General features: G+C 43.1%; 1 protein-coding gene across 1 annotated transcript; it reads right to left on the bottom strand.

Annotated features, from left to right (window-relative positions):
* Positions 1 to 5,492: 5,492 nt before the first annotated feature.
* thoc3 (THO complex 3) lies at positions 5,493 to 16,606 on the bottom strand. The gene is made up of 6 exons (XM_084331839.1): positions 16,418 to 16,606; positions 15,135 to 15,291; positions 11,386 to 11,590; positions 9,235 to 9,396; positions 7,937 to 8,037; positions 5,493 to 6,898 (listed from the first exon to the last, which is right to left on the bottom strand). The coding sequence occupies exons 1-6, from the start codon at positions 16,571 to 16,573 to the stop codon at positions 6,735 to 6,737; spliced, it is 945 nt and encodes a 314-aa protein (XP_084187965.1). The 5' UTR covers positions 16,574 to 16,606; the 3' UTR covers positions 5,493 to 6,734.
* Positions 16,607 to 19,805: the final 3,199 nt, after the last annotated feature.

The raw sequence follows: 19,805 nt of genomic DNA, 5'->3' as shown, positions 1-19,805 counted from the left end.
GGTGGGCGGATGGTCTGTGAACAAAATCATTGCCTTTGGTTTAAATCCTCTCCCGTTTATTCCCAAAGAGTAGAGAACTACACCGAAAAACAACCCTTTGTGGAGTAGACGTCATCCACATCTATATGCTAAACAAATCGTTATCATATGAACTGATACAGGGCTTGTAGAGTGTAGTTAGTAGAATCAAAATCGTGTTTGCCTAAACAGCTTGTCTTGAGAAAGGTCTTTGTGACCGAAACGTTGGACAAGAGAGTTGGATTCTGTGTGTGAGGGGGAAATGTACCTTTATCTTTTTAACATTGATACGAGTACTGTTTGAATTACCGCCATGTGGTTAAACCTCACCCATCTGGAACCCCCAGGTAGACTAAAACGAACGTTGAGAATAAATTGCGAACAACCATTTGACGGAGGTCTGGAAAGACAGCATTTTAAGAGGCCCATCGGCCCAGAGAAACGCATGGAGGAATCAAAGATTCTCATCACTGAAACACAGGAATCAATTACGGAGACTCCGGTCAATGCAATGCAGCAATTACCTAGAATGGCGCAAGTGCCCTTTAACGGATCCAGAGACTAATTCCTTCTGACTGTAGCAAATGGACAGGAGGATCTGATTATCTCTCCACAAACACACACTCATACATGTGTGTACACAAACATAGAGAAACACACATGCATGCACACACACACAAATGGAAGTAGACACGGACGCGAGCATGCCCGCTACACACGCACACACACAACGCATACACACAGAAGACGGTCGGTATGTGCACACACACACACACTCAAATATGCATGCAGGCACACGCATACTTACACCTTGTCTGAAAGCATTACTGTTTAAATAGACTGATCTGCATGCACAAGCACATCTCTGACCAGACCCTCCCAAAATAGATGGTCGAGGATCATCTGTTAAAAAGCCTCTGTAATGAATGAATTCATCGATCAACACAGAAGACACTCCCTGGTTTGTGTCGCAGGCTCATTTCTGATGCATTTCGGGATGAGGTTGAAGCTATTTTTCTGTCTTTTTTGGATTCTGGGGACATAGCTTATATAGACATGCTGCTGCTTCCACTGTAAAGCCTTTGGTTTCTGTATATCATTCTGCCCTTCTGTTTAACACAGGACAGTTATGGTACCATCATTATATCCTATATGATAAGGTCGGGTGGTCCTCTCTGGTAGAGAGACAGTTATGGTACCATCATTATATCGTATATGATAAGGTCGGGTGGTCCTCTCTGGTAGAGAGACGTGACTTGCACTGACATGTTTCTGTATAAAGCTATTATTGATGATCTTCCACCCTACATCACTTCATTACTGGACTGGAACTCTGAACCTTATCATACTGGTGATTGGCTTATGCTTACGGTCACCAGATTTAGGAAAAAACTTTACACCTCAGTCTGTAGTTGTTTTAATTCATTCAAATTGTTTAATTGATTGACTTTTCTGTTTCTATGTTGTTTTTGTATCATGTATTGTACCTCTCGATGTCATTGTAAATGAGAGCTTGCTCTCAATGATCTTTTGAGATTAAATAAAGATTGAATGAATGGGAGCGTGCACACACACACACAAACACACTGATTACCTTTTGGAAAATATAATTGTGTTGATGGAGCGGCACGGTGGTCGCCTCACAGCAAGAAGGTCCAGGGTTCGATTCCCGCTTGGGAACCAGGTTTCCGCATTGCCAGGTTGTACCCAGGTGGGGTATCTCCCAGGCCTTTCTGTGTGGAGTTTGCATGTTCTCCCCGTGCTCGCAAGGGTCCCCCCCACCCACGATAAGAGAAACGCAATGGAAAAACATGCTCTGGTCAAAGGCCAAGGATAAGAGATGAGTCTTTAGCCAGGCCATTTAGGGATTTAAAAACAGTTAAAAAGTTGTTTAAAATCAATGCGGTGACGGACGGGGAGCCAATGGAGTGAGGCCAGGACTGGGGTGATGTGCTCATGCTTTTTTGTGCTGGTGAGGAGTCGGGCAGCCGCATTTTAGACGAGCAGCATATAGAACATTGCAGTAATCCAGCCGAGTTGTGGCGAAGGCGTGGATCTATGACACTTCTATGACACATCTGGCAAACCCATTGTAGGTACGTGACGGAGAGATGGATGCTGCGCTGACACAATGAAACACATCAATGGAGGACATCTCGGAGGCAGATAGAATGGATTTATTGATACACTCCAACAAACGAAACACGTGAGCACTGACCAGTGACTCTGAGAGGGTCCCAGACTGCTGTAAATCACAATAGCAATCAACATCCCAAGATTGATGGGGTGATGTGTTAAGAGGGCAGGACACAGAATCCAATACGAGATGCTTTAGAGATCGGCATTTAATACGTCAGCTTTAGACCGATTGTTAACCTTAATCCTGTGTGTCTCGAGAACCCCCTGCCAGAAAACTCGAATGGATGACGTCACCCAGAGGAGAGCAGACGTCTAGTGGACTGCAGGCGCCATTTCCTCAACTACTTTCAGCTGTAGGGCATTTGAACCCTTTCACTGCCACACTACAGGTTAACCGTTGGTAGTGATAGTAAAGGGTTAACCTTCTGTAGTGTGGCAGTGAAAGGGTTAACCTGCTGTTGAGTGGCAGTGAAAGGGTTAACCTTCTGTGTATTGTCGCAGTGAAAGGGTTAACCGTTTGGTAGTGCGGCAGTGAAAGGGTTAAGCTATAGTTGAGGAAATAGTGCCTGCAGTTCACCAGTGGTCTGCTCTCTGGCAGGTAACATTGATGAAATGCCCCTACAAGGTAGAATGTGTGATGTCGTCAAACAGCGACCTCTAGGCAAAAGAGACCCTTTTGGTACTGCACTTTGCTTACATTTTCTTTGTTTTTGTCTGATGTGTGGGTTGGATTTCAGTGGGGATAGGGGGAGGGGTTGCTACTGCTGGCCACACCTCAGGCTCTCTACCAAGAGAGGTCTGGTGAAACTCACAGTATAAGAAATTACTAAAATCCCAATGTGCACGTCAGACCAAAACAAGAGTAAACAAAGCGCAATACCAAGTGGGGCTCTTTTGCCTAAAGGTTGCCATTTGACGGCATTACAGATTGTACCTTTAAGCACCAGGGTAGACACAATTTATGATGAATTGAAAATGGGGGACCCTGATGTAAACAAGACGAAAGTCTTTCTCTGGTCTGAATCCCCTTAAAAATTGTGTGTATTGAGCTGTACTGTATTGTACCCATTCTGCAATCTGTTAATAAAGTTTTCAATCAATCAATCAATCAATCACAAAGAATTATAGATTCTACCTTTAACTCATTCAGCACCGGAGCTTAATCCGCGAGATGGCGCTAGTACGCCACCGCTGTAAGTCAATGGGGGCACTGCGAGATTTGTGAGTGCTTGAAATATATCTTAAATTATAGCTATGGGTCTAATAGACCCATAGGTCTCGTCGATTATCAGTGAGTGGCTTCCAGTCAACATGTATGAAACGGATTGTTTTTTCATCTGTACATTTCCATTTCATACCGTTTTGAATATGAGTATAATTCCAGAGAAAGACGCGATAATAGCGTTTTAGTGGAATACACTAAACACGTCGGTCATTTTTCGCCTGATTATCGAATCTTCCTGAAATCAACGCTAGATCATCATTATTATCCTTCTTCATGCAAAAATTAAAAGAGCCCTGGACCGCGGGGCTCCGCCACCACCTCCTCCCACTCAATGGCACACAGCCACACACACACACAGAGACAGCGTCGATCAGGGTAGAAATAAATATCAGATCAACGATCAAATTTATATAGTGTTCTTACCCTGTATCTGATGTAATGCAAAAGAAATAATCCAATTATCTGATCGCCATTTGAAGCACTGGGCGTGGAGGTCCGTGCCACGTTCAACAGCATTGCATATTGAGGGGGGCAGCCTCGCAGATGTATCGTTGAAACAGGTTACCTCGCCTGAGTATTTAAACCACGCCCGCACGGTTGGGATCGTCCCAGAAAAGAAACTACACCATTCCCAGTGGAGTGCAATACCAGCTGGAAGGTGTAGGCGGCGGTATTTGCCCTTTTGCGAGCTCAGACCCATTCCCAACGATAACATCAGGCTGGATGGATGAAAATGAATGGATATCGCTAATAAAAGAAATAACGATTAAAACCTGACTATACTCGTGATGGCGCTCAAGCGATGGCGAGTTAACCCGACTATCATCGTGACTGGCGCTGAATGAGTTAAGAACCTGGGTAAACACACACCTGCAACCAGGCAACACACCACCCGCCAACAACACAAATGTTTTTGTTAACAAAGTTATTTTAAAGGCTGTTCCATGCAGAGCACACACACACACACAGTCAGAGGTGCAGAACATTTTAAGTATGTTTAATTCGCAAAATCGGAAGTGGGCTGAACCAAATTAAATGGAATAAAAGCAGTGAGCGCAGGGAGCCTGTTGTAACGTCCTGTAAGCGAAGAGAGACATCCTCCTGCCCGCTGGTCACCGGCCGCAGAGAGGGGAGAGGACAGCTGCCGCTGGCCCGCGCCGAGGCTCTCGGATCTGGGCACGGGGCGGGCATCACACCGGGCACGTCTGTCACGGCGAGGCTGAGGAAGACGAATGAGGCCAAGCCGTGTCCAATCAGTCACACCTGGGGGGACAGCTCCCCGAGAGGAGAGGTGGCGGGGACCCAATCTTTGCCCAATTGTTTCGTCTTGTTTGGTTGGTTGACTGACTGGTGTTTGTTTGTGATGAGGTCAAGGCCCTGTGGGTGTGTGGTTGAGGAGGTGGTGTGTGTATGTGGTTGAGTGAGAAGTCAGCTGTGTTTTAACTGTTGTGGTGGTGTATGCCCCCCTCCCTTCATCTCTCCACACTAGCTTTGTTATCAGACGAGCCAGCCCAGTCCAGCCAAGCCCAGCCAGCCAGCCAGACGTGACAGAGTGAAATGCTTGTTTCTGCTCCTGGGTTCCGCCCTGCCACTGTGTTAACACCAGTGTTGTAGTACTCGAGTCCAGCTGGACTGATTTTCAGAACTCGCGACTCGAGCATTGACTGCATTCGGACTCAGAAGGTGCAGACGAGAACTCATACTTGTTAATTGATATTTATAAAATGTTTTATTATGTAATAGGCCCTAATCATTAGGCTTAAGATATTGATGGCTAGTGCATTCGTTTTGGCTATTGTTGTCACAAAGTAAATAGACTCCCTTTGAAACGGTGACCGTTGTGTCATTTGTTTAATGTTGACCTTTTTATATTTGTATGTCAGACTGCCAGAGTGGAGTGGACTCAACCCTGATGATGACCCTGCTGGTTGCATCTTTTCCATCTCATTTCTCTGCACGAATACATTTATGTAAAGAAAATGTGTTTGTTTATTGTGTAATGGACTGTATGCAGTCTTTTATACCTCATCAGCTGTAGAACAAAAACACACACAAAACGTGACTCTTATAACGTCCCTACGGATAAGAAAGTCACGTGATAGTCAAGTAGTCAAGACATCGGTTTTAATATAAAAAAAAAGAAATCAATATACATTTCACAAAAGACAATATAGTACAACGGAGCTCAGTATCTAACTGTATAAAAACAGCAGATAAGAAGCTGCACAGGGAAATGAAGGGAGCTTGTATCATAATATGGCACCGCCCTCTGGTGGCAAAAGAAGATTAAGTACTGGTAATAGCTACACAAGATGGCCAATTATTCTTACAATAATAATAATAATCAAGCCTTTGGCCCATTCTAGAACCTTTATCGGATTCCTTTTTTGCAGTAATTACAAGATAGAATAGAGCATTCCATATTATGTATCTCTCTATTTTTAGGCTGAATAGAGATACACGACGCATATATATATATATATATGGGTATTTTCTATGAAGTGGGCTAAATGTTCTCTTGACTTTGATACCTACTTTCTCTGCCAAAGTAGTTACGTTTTACATTGGACAGTGGAGGGAGAGAGACGCAGGCTGGCACACGCAACTTTACGGAAGAAACAGGTTATGTATTTTTAACACAATCAAACTATATCAATATAAAAACACCTCGTGCTAGGTCTCATTTGAAAATATATCGATATAATAAAAAAGTAAATATACCGTCCAGCCGAACAGCGTGGGAACAGAAAGTACCATCACGGTGGTTTACATCATCTAGTTGATTTGCATGAGACATCTGAAGCACAAGCCAACAGGATGGATGTTTCATAAAAAAAACTAAGATTTATAATGAAGCCGATAAGAATGAGGTTTGCTGCACAGGAGATGAATCATGAAACGTGTTTCTCCTCGACACAGGCACCGTCAACTTCCAGCTATATGGAGCAAGAGGAGCCCTGTCCTTCAACCCAACCATTTCCCATTTGAAATGCAGCCAAAACTGAAGGTGACATTCTAGTGGCGATGCTTACGTTGTCTACGACCAAACTTCGTACTTTTTGCAGAGAAAAAGGTAGAGGGCAGAGAGCCCGTTTTGATAATAGGCCATTTCCAGCTCTTTTGATGTGTCACAGCAGGGTAATCTACAGGTGTAATTAATAACGTTAATTAGGGTTCCGTTCCAGTAATTGGAACCATTCCAGTGAGCCAGCATGCCCTGGCACTGGGGCCGTCTAAATGGAATGGATCCATAATTAACGTGATGAATCACACCTGCTACGATGCCTCAAAATGGCTACAGTGTTCCAAAAAATCCCATTTAAACAAAGTCACATTCCCCCCCAGGTGAACCTCAGGAGTCGTTCGGGAGTCCAAAGAGCTTGACGGTCCCCGCCTCTCGGTTGCTGTCGTACTTGCCCTCCTTGTCATCACAGGCGTAGGCCAGCAGGGGCCTCTTAGGGTGCCAGGCCACCGTGAAGGTTGGAGAATCACACTGCACCTCCCAGAGCTTTTCTCCTATACACACACACCAAAAGAGTCAGAATCTGAATCGCTTTGATCATCAAGGACAAAAATTTTATTTAAAAAAAAAAAGGTAAAGGAATGTATGAATATAAAAATTTACAGGATTGGCCTTTGTGACAAACGGAGATACAAGTGAATGGGTTTGACAGCACATACCGACACACCCAGTATGAGGACAACAGAGCATGGTGCTCTATAGACCCGTTAGCTGTATACGACAGACTCCGTGTGCGCACGCATCACAGGGGAAAAAAGGAACGTAATCCTGGTCAGAACAACGGGGCAGACTACAATATATTTGTATCTGTTAGCCATGCTAGCGATCAAAACAATCAATCCATGCCAAAGCTAGATATGTAAAAGGTGAAAGACTCACACTCACAGCCGTGCTGATTTGGCTGAATGACAACCAGACGTTTTCGTTTGAAACTACTTTTAGTCAGGAGAGTGTCATGGTTTCTCCAATGTACTTCTTTTAGCGCAGCAGCTCGCGCAGGTCCGGGGCAACTTAGTCACATGATTCAGTTGGTATTGCTGATTGGCTCGAACACGGTATGTTTGTATACAGCAAACCGGTCTATAGGTGCTCTAAAAGTTCCTTGTTGAGCGATCTTCAGTCTGTTAGGCGTTTTATGTCAGCATAACGTATAGTGAGTGTAGTTAAACACACACAATCTACACGCACACTGCCCTTTGCACACTACTTACACGCTGTGATCACTGTATTACAATTCTAGAGAGCTATTTTTGCACACAATATACTGTGACTATTGTATAAGAATGAGACTATTGTAGCCGTACTGTAGTTACTTAGAGCTACTTTATTGCTGTGGCCAGCTGCTATTCCATTAATTTTTTATTCTACTTTTTATTTATTTATCCATATATTAATTTATTCTATTATATTGTTGTTGCTGCTACTGGTTGAGAGAGCAAAAACCTAATAATTGTCACCTGTGCTGTAAACATGTGGCGATGTGACAATAAAGATTCTGATTGTGAATCTCTCTGATTCTGAGGTTAGCTGACCTGTTTCCACCTCCGCTATGTCGATGTAGTGATCTTCTGAAGCTGAAGCCAACATCTTCCCATCATGGCTGAAACTCAACGTCCTCACCGGCCAGTCCAGCCTGCAGGAAGAGGAGGGAGAGGAACACTCTTTAACATACACCGTCTTAAAGCTAGGGTAGGTCAGTCTAGCCTCCAGGACCTCTGTTACTCTATTTCATTAGCACTCAGTGATTTTTCTTTATTGTGTAAGAAACTTCAGAATGTTACCTTTCAAAAGAGACCAGACTTCATGCATGTGCTATGAGTATATAAAGTATAATAAATCGCAAATTACTTTGGGTATGCAATCGCCCAAAAAAAAAACTAGACTCATTTTAAACAGAGTTAAAGCTAGAATAGGCATTTTTTTGGTTTGGTGAAATTGGTGAAATAGTTTTACATCCAGTCAGCTACCAATAAATCAAATGCTGAGAAATAAATCTCCCAGGCCCCGTCATCAGCCAAAGCCGTCTGTGGGAAACCTTTGTGGCGCCACATGACACATGGTGCTCCATTTCTGCTGGACAGGTAAGCTCACTCTTGTCATCAGATTTTGAACTAATTTGGGACAGTAGTTTTGTCTTTTACTGGGCAAGCCTAATCATAATCAACTGGTGTGAAGTCTGAAATGTGTCCCCAATTGTGGCCAAAGTTAAACACACTTTCTCTCTCGTCTGGCACTAGGCTGTTCATACAGCCAGTATTCGTTTTATGCATGAACATCTGGCATGGCTAATGGTTGAAATGTTTGTATCTGCGAGTCTTCTAATGCTACTGTGGAACATTATCAGCACTGGTAAGCCATCTAGCTTGGCTCATCAGTTGCAAATGACTTCTGAACATGGTTACAACACTAGAGGGGCCACTTCTGGTCAAATCTGAACAAAAACAGCACCAAAATCTAATTTACTCAAACTCACTGGCATATATAGGTCAATAGTACTCTGGAATGCTCTGCCCAAAAAACATCTCATCTACAATACATAACAAAATTACTTTCAAAAAATATATTAAGAGATATCTTGCAAACTTGTCAAGTAACCGTTATCTGTGTAATTATTATTTTTTTGACTGGAATGTTAGATTTGATAATGTGAACTTTGCAAATATGTGAATATTTGTGTATATTTTATTTTTGCATTTTGTTTTACTTTAATTTGTATTTTTTGTTGTACATTTGTATTTGTTTTGTCCTGGACCCCAGGAAGACTAGAGGCTCTTTCATGCGTCTCTAATGGGAATCCTTTAATAAACATAAACATAAACATAACACAGACCTGGAGAAGCAGCGTACGCAGACCAGCTCCTCTATGTTCCACAGGCTGACCACAGCATCTGCGCTCCCTGTGGCAAAGTACTTCCCTGTGGGGTCGAACTTGATGCAGATACAGTTGGAGGGGTGGGCGTTGATGGACTGGATAGGCTTCAGTTCAGGGTAACTGGAAGCACAACCAAAAGACAAGAAGGTTATCATCATCATTACTGTAAAGTTCCATATTGTATATAAATGCATCCTTACTCGTCTGTTCCATACAAACATTCACGCTAGCTTTAATGAAAGACTGGAGGGATGGGGGTTGAAGGAGATGAATAGTATTAAAGACGTCTTCATCAACCTTTAAATAACAAATATTAGCCGTAATCGTTGGTTGCTAATTTTAGCGCTAATGCTAGTGAACAGCAAATGCAGATGATATGTAGTAAATGCTTTGAAATCAAGAGTAGGGGACCAAATGACTTCAACCACATGACTTCAAAAACCATCTTTAATAATAAGCCCTTCAGCCTACAATAAGAGTGCGCTGCACACTTTCTAATTTTGGTAGTTTGGTTAATCGATTAACTTTAAAAAAAATTATTTATAATATAATATTTGAATAATAATATGCCTTCAAATGTCCACCCCTACAATATATGTATGTGCAAACAACCTTTGTGTTGTGAAGGATCAGATTAAACCGAATATATATATTTATTTATGGATATATATTTAATAGTATTTGTATATCGTTTGATATCCCCTGTATATTCCTTGTACAATATGCACTGAATATCCCTTTAGTCTACTAAACAGCCCATAATAGTTTCATTCTACCATTGGACGAGAACCTGGCGCCAGCAGCCATACCCCTAGGTTCAAGTTCAATCGTGCCGACCAACATGTCGTGGCAAGCCCGGTTCCGCGTAGGAATACGTCTGGCGAAATACGAATGGTACTATTTGTTCACAGCGCATATATATATGGCGCAAGTAAAGTAGAACTTTCTTTTAGTCCATTAGTTCTTTACCCTCCAACCTAGTAACAGACGCGAAGCCTCACCCACGACGCACGTGTGGTGCAGTAAAGCCTACTTGGCCTCAGAATAGGCATTGAGATATCGTGTGGATTAATAGTTGAATTGTCATAGTTTGGCACTATACCGTCGAGTTGGACGTATTTCTATTAAGCTAATAATAGTCTATTATGTATGGTGCATCGTTCGGTTAGAGTTATAAAGTGAGCAGCACCCCCATCGTTCCTGACGTTATCTGGAGTCTTAACCAGGCTGGGCAGACCACTTGTGGTGCTTGCATCCGAGGAGCTCCGGGCCAGGACGAGTGGACCTGTACATTGGATTACTTTACCCGGACGACGGCGAGCCTTCCACGGCTTGGATTATCTACATGCTTTGGGTGCTTTGATTATTCCATGGATAACGGCCAACACTGCTGAGTGTTGGAACTACCCCCCGGAGAGGAGTCCAGGTGAGACGGCGCTCTACACCAGTGAGGTCGCCTCACGTCTCTCCGTTGTGGACCGGCAGCTACCGTCCACCAGAGGGTCCAGCTGTATTCATCTGCGGACCGAGGTTCTGTGGGCATCGTGTTCAGGACTCTGAATTCTCCCAAGAAATCGTCGGCCAGATGGGATACCGCCAGCGGCTCTTCTAACCCCCCCTCCTACTGTCTTACAACCAGCGGGACCCCCCCCCCCCCCCCTTAGTGTATCCAGCTATAATCATTTAAGTACCATCGCTATAGTTCCCTAAAGAACCGGGTTGTATACTTACTCCCTGCGTAACCAGAGATTGGACATTCAATGTTGATTTACCTACGAATACTCATTTGCCATACAAGTGCATTTCAAATCATAAATGTCATCAAGTGAACGTTGTATATACCCTTTGCTATATAAAATATTCGATTTGTACATTTGTGTGGACTTCGTTTCATCAGGTGGGAAAGTGTTCATCATATCTATATCATGTACTGGATGGCCAGAAGTTAAAGTACAAGAGGTAGTGGTTTAATAATACCATACTTATCAATACAGTCAGGGAATTGTACCCCTCAGTTACACTTTGGCTATGTACTGGAAGCTGTATAGATCAAATACCCATACACACACATTGAGGTATAATTTAGACTTCTTTATGGATCAAACCTACCTGAGGATGTTGATGCAGCCGTTGCCGTTGGTGAGGAAGAACATGTCGTTGTCGTTGTTCCAGGAGATCTCGTTCACCTCGAACTTGAACTGCTCATCGGCCCTCGACCGGTTGGTCTTGACGTCGATGAAGGTGACCACGTCGTCCTTGTTGCCCACGGCGATGGTCTGGCCATCAGGACTCCAGCAGATATTAATGTTTTCACCTACAGATGGACACAGAAAAAAGCAGGAGTCAATAGACCTGTTCGCTGTATACAAACATACCGTGTTCGAGCCAACCGGCAATACCAACTGACTCACGTGACTAAGTTGCCCACTACCTGCTCCAGCTGCTGTGCTGAAAAAGTATGACGGGGCTCTATGGAGAAACCATGACACTCCCCTGACTGAAAACGGCTTGAGGATGTCATTTTGCCAAATAAGCACGGCTGTGACAGTGTCTTTCAACTTTTACATAACTAGCTTTGGCATGGATTGATTGTTTAGGTTAACCTTCTGTAGTGTGGTTGTGAAAGGGTTAACCCTTTGTCGTGTGGAGTGAAAGGGTTAACCTTCTGTATTGTTGCAGTTAAAGTGTTAACCATTTGGTAGTGTGGCAGTGCAAGGGTTAAGGGAATCCCTCCATGGGCTTCACAGATCAAGAAGAAACATCACAATAGATCCACAATAAAAACCACCATAAAATCCACAATTTTGCAACCAAGCCTGTACGTCACAGCCAGCTGAACACCTCTGACCGAGAGAGACTAAATGTGGTGCACATCCGGACACCCGTGACCAAAATTGTTTAAAAGAAATGCGACTACATGTTGAATTGGGTGTATACAGAGTAACACAAATAACCAAGAATTAAGTGTGTAATTGTATGAACTTTTATTTTATTTTATTATTATGTTTTTGGTAGATTTTTTCTTGTTTTTGCTACCGGGCAGTCCGGTAGAGAGAGAGAGAGAGAGGAGGAACGGGAGACATTCGGCGGGGGACGCCGGGTCCGGGAATCGAACCCGGGTCGGCCGCTTCGCGACGCAGCGCGTTACATGGTTCACCACTTGGGCGCCCCTGTATGAACATTTTTACGAGTTATGTAGGGATGTAGTCATCCGAAAAGTAAAACGGACTATCTTTTCTCTGTAAGGAAACCATACCTTTATGGCTGCATTAAAGGACAAAGTGAATATAAAAGGCTGTACAGACAGCATAACATTTTACTATTTAAATTTTTACTCATTTTCGGTTTGTATTTAATACGAGACAAAAAAATATGGGCGGGGGAACAAAAATATAATATTATTTATTCAATATGTTATGGGAAAATAATATAACTATATGAGTATAGGTAGCATTAGTTAGTTTACTTCCTCTTTGGGCAGAGATGTTTGACAGTGGAACGTCGTCAAACTCTCCGTGTAAGAGAATCTCAACAATCGTATCCCTGTCAAGAGGTAAGGGTCTAGTAGGACAAGGGCGACTTGCAGGAGGTTTGTTGACTGCGTGCGGAAGCCTCCCATTGGTCGACTCGACATATCAATAGGAATTCTACTCTTCCTCCGCTCAATTTTCATCTCTAGGATCAACAACAAACAAGCCTTCCAGCTAGCAAGCTGCTCTCCGATGATGGAATGGCACTTTGACAAAGAAACATTTCTCCCACGAGCCATAGTGCAAGGTGTACTTTGGGCTTAGAGCCACCCTAGATGTAGAGGAGCCAAAGCTATATATTTAGGTTATTGTATTATATGAATGTTTATATGTTTATTTTTATAACCTTACATTGAAACAGCATTAATTAGGAGTGTTGATTGGATTTAGATAAAGTCATTGAACAGTCTTATTTGTCATAATAGAACATTCTAGAACATGTGTGATGTCAGTGACAAAATGGCATCCAATGTAATAAAAAAAAGTCAACCAACAAACTCGATTCTTGTACCGGATCTCCTCTCTGGTAAACAAGAACACCCTGAGACTCTGGCAGGAGCACTCATACAAGGGTACTACGACTATGCTTGCACCACATGGTACCAAAGCACCTCAAAAGGCGCTAAAAACAAAATTACAAACATCTCAAAACAAACTGGTCAGACTACTGCTTGACCTTACTCCTAGAACCCACCTCACCCCTGCCCACTTTGACAACCTAGGATGGCTTAGAGTAGACGACAGAGTACAGCAACTTGCAATGGGCCTGGTCTACAAGATACACTACACGACCAAGGTACCCACCCATGTACATGTCAAAATACTTCCCAAAGGTCAGTGAATACCACGATCACAACACCAGAGGGAGCTCCACAAATCATGTTAAACCCAGATTCGGCTCAAACAAGGGACTAAACACGTTTTGCAATTATGCCACATCAATGTGGAACGCCCTACCCAAAGCTGTAAAGGAATGTGAATCACTACCCACTTTCAAAAACACTCTCAAAGAACACCTACGGGAGACTGCAATTCGAAACTGGCCCATGGAAATGTCCTAACCCAACCCCCTCCAATGTACAGTAAATGACCAAGTATGGTTGTCAATATTCCAATGTACAGTTTTGCTTGTACAGTTGTACAGTGTGTGCCCCCCCCCCCCCCCCCCCCCCCCCCCCCCACCCCACCCCACCTACCCCAATGTACAGTTTTTACGTCAAATGTTTATACTCTTTTCTGGACTCTTTTTGTATCACAAACAGTACTGTATTTGCAAATATGGTATGTCATAAATGTATAGATGTAGCAGTACTGTATATCTGTATGTCATGTATGTCATATATGTCCTGATGAATTGATAATGGGGGACCCTGATGTAAACAAAACCAATCGTGTGACGGCAAGTTCTTTCCCCGGTTAAGCTTAGGCACTCTTTCGAAGTTGGTTAAGGTTAGAGTCTGTCTTAGAGCATGGCGATAGAACGGTTAGGGTTTGCTGCTGGTCGAGGCAGAAATGGGTGAGTCACGCGATTGGGCGCACATGTCACATGACCAGAAACGTCAGTGGCCAATCAGATTTGCAAAACGCATGAACCGTTTGGGTTAAGCATAGACGCGTACTGAACAGATAGACTAAACATAGATTTTCGGCTTTCCAGTGTGGAGGAATTTTCATGTGTCGAGTCGGCAGTGATTTTGGAGACTGGGAAAATACAGTTTTCTTACCTTGTAGTAGTGACGTGAATATTTAGGAAAATAGGTTTAGGATCACTTCTGTAAAGAAAGACTTCGCTGTGGAAGAGAAATAAACCATTTCGATATCTTTGTTTTACACCGGAGCGGCTGTGGACCTTATTTTTCTTTGTCAACGAACGTACTACTCATGAGTAAGCAACTTTAACCAGTAGAGTGGAACGTCGGCCCTGATACTAGACAACTGTAATTGGTTTGAAAAGTACACACAACTCAGAATGTTTTTTCCCCATAGTGAGCAACGATAAAGGGTTCTGCCAGAGCTTTCACAAAGCAAGACTAGGACCAAGGTAGGTCTAACCAGCAGCACACGCAGCGAGGTTTGATTTGATTGATTGATTGATTGAAAATTGTATTAACAGATTGCAGAATGGGTACAATACAGTACGGCTCAATACACAATTATTGTTAAGGGGATGCAGACCAGAGAAAGACTTTCGTCTTGTTTACATCACGGTATCCCCCATTTTCAATTCATCACAACATAAATGACATATACAGGTAGACAATACTGTTGCATCTAGACATTTATGACATACCAGATCTACAAATATACAGTACAGGTAGCATTGCTTGCCTTTAGTAGTGACTGTGGCAATGCATTTGGTGGTGCGCACGTCCCATATCCGTATGGTCTTGTCTCCTGACGCCGTAACAAACAGGTCTGGGTTGGTTGGGTGCCAACACAGCTGGTCCACACTGTCACTGTGACCTCGGTAGTTGTTCTCCTTCACCTGGGGGGGGGGGGGGGGGGTAAGTTAAGGTTAAGTTTAACCTGGCTGTTGTTGTTAGCCATGAATGAATGAATGAATGAATGAAAACTTTATTTAACAGATTGCAGAATGGGTACAAAGGGGATGCAGACCAGAGAAAGACATTTGTCTTGTTTACATCAGGGTCCCCCATTTTCAATTCATAGTGACATTTATGACATCCCAAAAAATTATGTCAATTTCTATAAATTGAATAGAATTTAGCTAACTTACACCCAGATTAATTTTATCTGACTAACTTTGACGACAGTAGCAAATGTTAAGTGTTGAGACAAAAAAAAAACAGCGCACACAACGTTACTGGCTGAATCATCCATACAGGTAGGTCAAAAAACACCTACGGCGGAGATTGCAATTCGAAACTGGCCCCTGTAAATGTCCTAACACAGCCCCCTCCAATGTACAGTAAATTACCAAGTATGGTCTTGTCAATATTCCAATGTACAGTTTTGTTTGTATAGTTGTACAGTGTTCCCCACCCACCCCTCCTACCCAACCGCCCCCCCCCCCCCCCCCCCCAACCACCTCCAATGTACAGTCCCCCACCCCCCTACCCAATCCAATGTACAGTTTCTACGCCAAATGTATATACTCTTTTTTTCTGGACTCTTTTTGTATCACAAACAGTACTGTATTTGCAAATCTGGTATGTCATAAATGTATAGATGTAGCAGTACTGTGTCTATCTGTATGTCATGTATGTCATATATGTTACGATGAATTGAAAATGGGGGACCCTGATGTAAACAAGACGAAAGTCTTTCTCTGGTCTGCATCCCCTTAACAATTGTATGTATTGAGCTGTACTGTACTGTACCCATTCTGCAATCTGTTAATAAAGTTTTCAATCAATCAATCAAACAGTGAATTGAAAATGGGAGACCCTGATGTAAACAAGACAAACGTCTTTCTCTGGTCTGCACACCCTTAACAATTGTGCGTATTGAGCCGTACTGTATTTGTACCCATTCTGAAATATGTTAAATAAAGTTGCCATTCATTCATTCAAACAGGTAGCTGCCAAGTTAATTCATTCATTGAAGCAATGCTAACGCTAGCATGCTAGCTAACTGTCAAAGAGACTCACCAAACGGTCTTTTTCCAGGACGAAAACACTGGCTGTTTTGTCAAAAGACCCGGAGGCGAGTCTCCTGCCATCGCAGCTCCACGCAACCGAATGCACCTTTGCTGTGTGCGCCGGGAATTCACGACTTTTGTTGTTATTTCTGAAGCTCTCTTGCATCTCTTGGTAGTACTGCGACTGCGAGTGCGACGCCATCTTGGAAGCCATGCGTCATGACGTTGTCGGGTTCGGACAGGAAAGCAAACGTGCTGTGGAGTAGTGGACTGTTTTCTGTTGATTGATTGATTGATTGATTGATTGATTGATTGATTGATTGATTGATTGATTGATTGATTGATTGATTGATTGAAAACTTTATTAACAGATTGCAGAATGGGTACAGTACAGACCAGCAGGGCTGAGTCGTCGTCCGCGAACAGGAACAAGTTGCGGTCACAAGCTAATGACATGTCATTTGCATAAATTAGGAACAGTAAAGGTCCTAGTATGCTTCCTTGTGGAACACCACAGCTCACTGTGAGGGGGGGGGGGGGGGGGTAGAGTACCGTTCACCTCCACCATCTGTTCTCTCCCCTCCAGGTAGGATTGCATCCAGCTCACTGATGAACTATCAAAACCAATTGCTTTTAGCTTATCAATCAGAATGGAGTGATTGACAGTGTCGAAAGCCTTTTGGAGGTCCAGCAGGACCATGCCGCAGTATTTGCCCACGTCCACCTCTTGTTTGATGTGGTCGTTCAAATAGAGTTGAATGAATGAATGAATGAATGAAAACTTTATTTAACAGATTGCAGAATGGGTACAATACAGTACGGCTCAATACACACAATTGTTAAGGGGATGCAGACCTGAGAAAGACGTTTGTCTTGTTTCCATCAGGGTCCCCCATTTTCAATTCATATAGACATTTATGACATACACAACATACATGACATTTATGGCATAGGGACATATAGGTATTTAGTACTGATACATTTGTGACATAAACGGTATTCAAATATACAGTACTGTTACCCCTAGATCCTGACAGATATACATATGATGGGGAGGGGACTGTACATTAGGAGGGGGTGGGTGGGTGGGAGAGAGATATACATACGGCGGGGAGGGAATATATACATGCGGTGGGGAGGAGACTGTCAATTAGGAGGTGGTGGGGGTTTTGGGCATTTATGGTGGCCAGTTTCGAATTGCAGCCCACCGTAGGTGCTCTTTAAGAGCGGTTTTGAATGTGGGTAGGGATTCACATTCCTTTACAGCTTTGGGTAGGGCGTTCCACATTGATGTGGCATAATTGCGAAACGTATTTAGTCCCTTGTTTGAGCCGAATCTGGGTTTAACATGATTTGTTGAGCTTCCTCTGGTGTAGTGGTTGTGGTATTCACTGACCTTTGGGAAGTATTTTGAGTTGACATGTACATGGGTACCTTAGTCGTATAGTGTATCTTGTAGACCAGGCCCATTGCAAGTTGCTGTACTCTGTCGTCTACTCTAAGCCATCCTAGGTTGTCAAAGTGGGCAGGGGTGAGGTGGGTTCTGGGGGTAAGGTCAAGTAGTAGTCTGACCAGTTTGTTTTGTGATGTTTGTAATTTTGTTTTAAGCGCCTTTGAGGTGCTTTGGTACCATGAGGTGCACGCATAGTCGTAGTACCCTTGAATGAGTGCTCCTGCCAGAGTCTTCAGGGTATTCTTGTTTACCAGAGAGGAGATCCGGTACAAGAATCTAGTTCGTTGGTTGACTTTTTTTATTACATTGGATGCCATTTTGTCACAGGAAAGATTTGACTCTAGGATGGAACCCAGGTAGGTAATTTCGTCTTTCCTTGTGACAATATTGTCACCCACTGCAACTGAGAAGCCGTCGGTCTTGCTGAGTTTGTTATTTGAACCGAAGAGAATGGACTCTGTTTTGCCCATGTGTAATGATAGTTTGTTATCAGCGAGCCATATGCAGATTTTGCCTAGTTCCGAGCTGAGGGTTTTTTCAACCTGCAACTTGTTCTTGTCAGAGACCAGCAGGGCTGAGTCGTCCGCAAACAGGAACAAGTTGCAGTCACAGGCTGACGACATGTCATTTGCATAAATTAGGAAGAGTAGCGGCCCTAGTATGCTTCCTTGTGGAACACCACAGCTCACTGTGAGGGGGGGGGGATAGAGTACCGTTTACCTCTACCATCTGTTCTCTCCCCTCCAGGTAGGATTGCATCCAGCTCACTGATAAGCTATCAAAACCAATTGCTTTTAGCTTGTCAATCAGAATGGAGTGATTGACAGTGTCGAAGGCCTTTTGTAGGACCAGCATGACCATGCCGCAGTATTTGCCCGCGTCCACCTCTTGTTTGATGTGGTCGTTCAAATAGAGGAGGCATGTGTCAGTGGAATGGGATGTTCTGAAGCCAGATTGGAATTCGTAGATTAGCTTTTTTTCCGCCAGGTACTTTTCGACCTGTTCGTAGACTATTTTCTCCATAACTTTCGAGATGGAGGTAAGAATAGAAACAGGGCGGTAGTTGCCTGGATCTAATTTGCTGCCTTTTTTGTGCAGGGGGGGTCACTCTCGCAATTTTGAAGTCTTTGGGTACGTGTCCCTGTTTTATGGAGAGGTTTATTATGTGTGTGATGACTGGGGTGATGACGGCTGCTGAGTCTCTGAGGAATTTGGAGGGGATATTGTCATGGCCAGTGGCCTTGTTAGGTTGGAGGGCGCTCAGTTTTTTTAACACCTCATCAGTTGTTACTATTTCGAGTTTGAAATCGTCTTTGCAAACCCCTAGGTTTTTGTAGAAGGCTAGGATGTGTTCTACACCAAAATGCCCAGAGTGGGAGGGTAGTTTATTAACCAGTGTTGTGGCTATGTTTGTAAAGAACATGTTTAAGTAATTGGCCACGTACAGCTTGTCTGTGATGAGAGTGTTGTCTGTCTTTTTAATGTTAATGTTTGTAGATCTGGTTTTCAGTTTCTTACTGCAGCCTAGTTGGTTGTTGAGTAATTTCCAAAGCTCACAGGGTTTGTTTTTGTTTTCCTCCGTTTTATCATTGATGAAATTTTTTTCATGTGTGTGTCTGTGTGGATCTTCCTTTAGGTAAAATCTGTACTGTAGTAAACAGCGACCATTGTGACACCATTACATAATCTAACTTTAACCCACCATAAAGCAGAATATAAGATAGGTCTGGTTTAAGTTCAAGTTCAAGTTCTTTAATAGTTGTCATACAGAAGTACAGAATACTTTCATACAAAATGCTTCTTACTGTTACGCTCCAGAGACTGTGCTAGACAAGATAGTATCAAATAACATAATAACATAATATAGCATGAATTTAGAAGAAGAAAATGAGGTCACAGTGTTCGGTATAGACATATGTACAATGTTCTGAGTTACCATATAATA

This window comes from Notolepis coatsorum (assembly GCF_963971535.1).
Source record: "Notolepis coatsorum genome assembly, chromosome: 16".
NCBI classification, from domain to species: domain Eukaryota; kingdom Metazoa; phylum Chordata; class Actinopteri; order Aulopiformes; family Paralepididae; genus Notolepis; species Notolepis coatsorum.
Note: the sequence above shows the minus strand (reverse complement) of the source record. Positions and strands in the feature narration are given on the sequence as shown.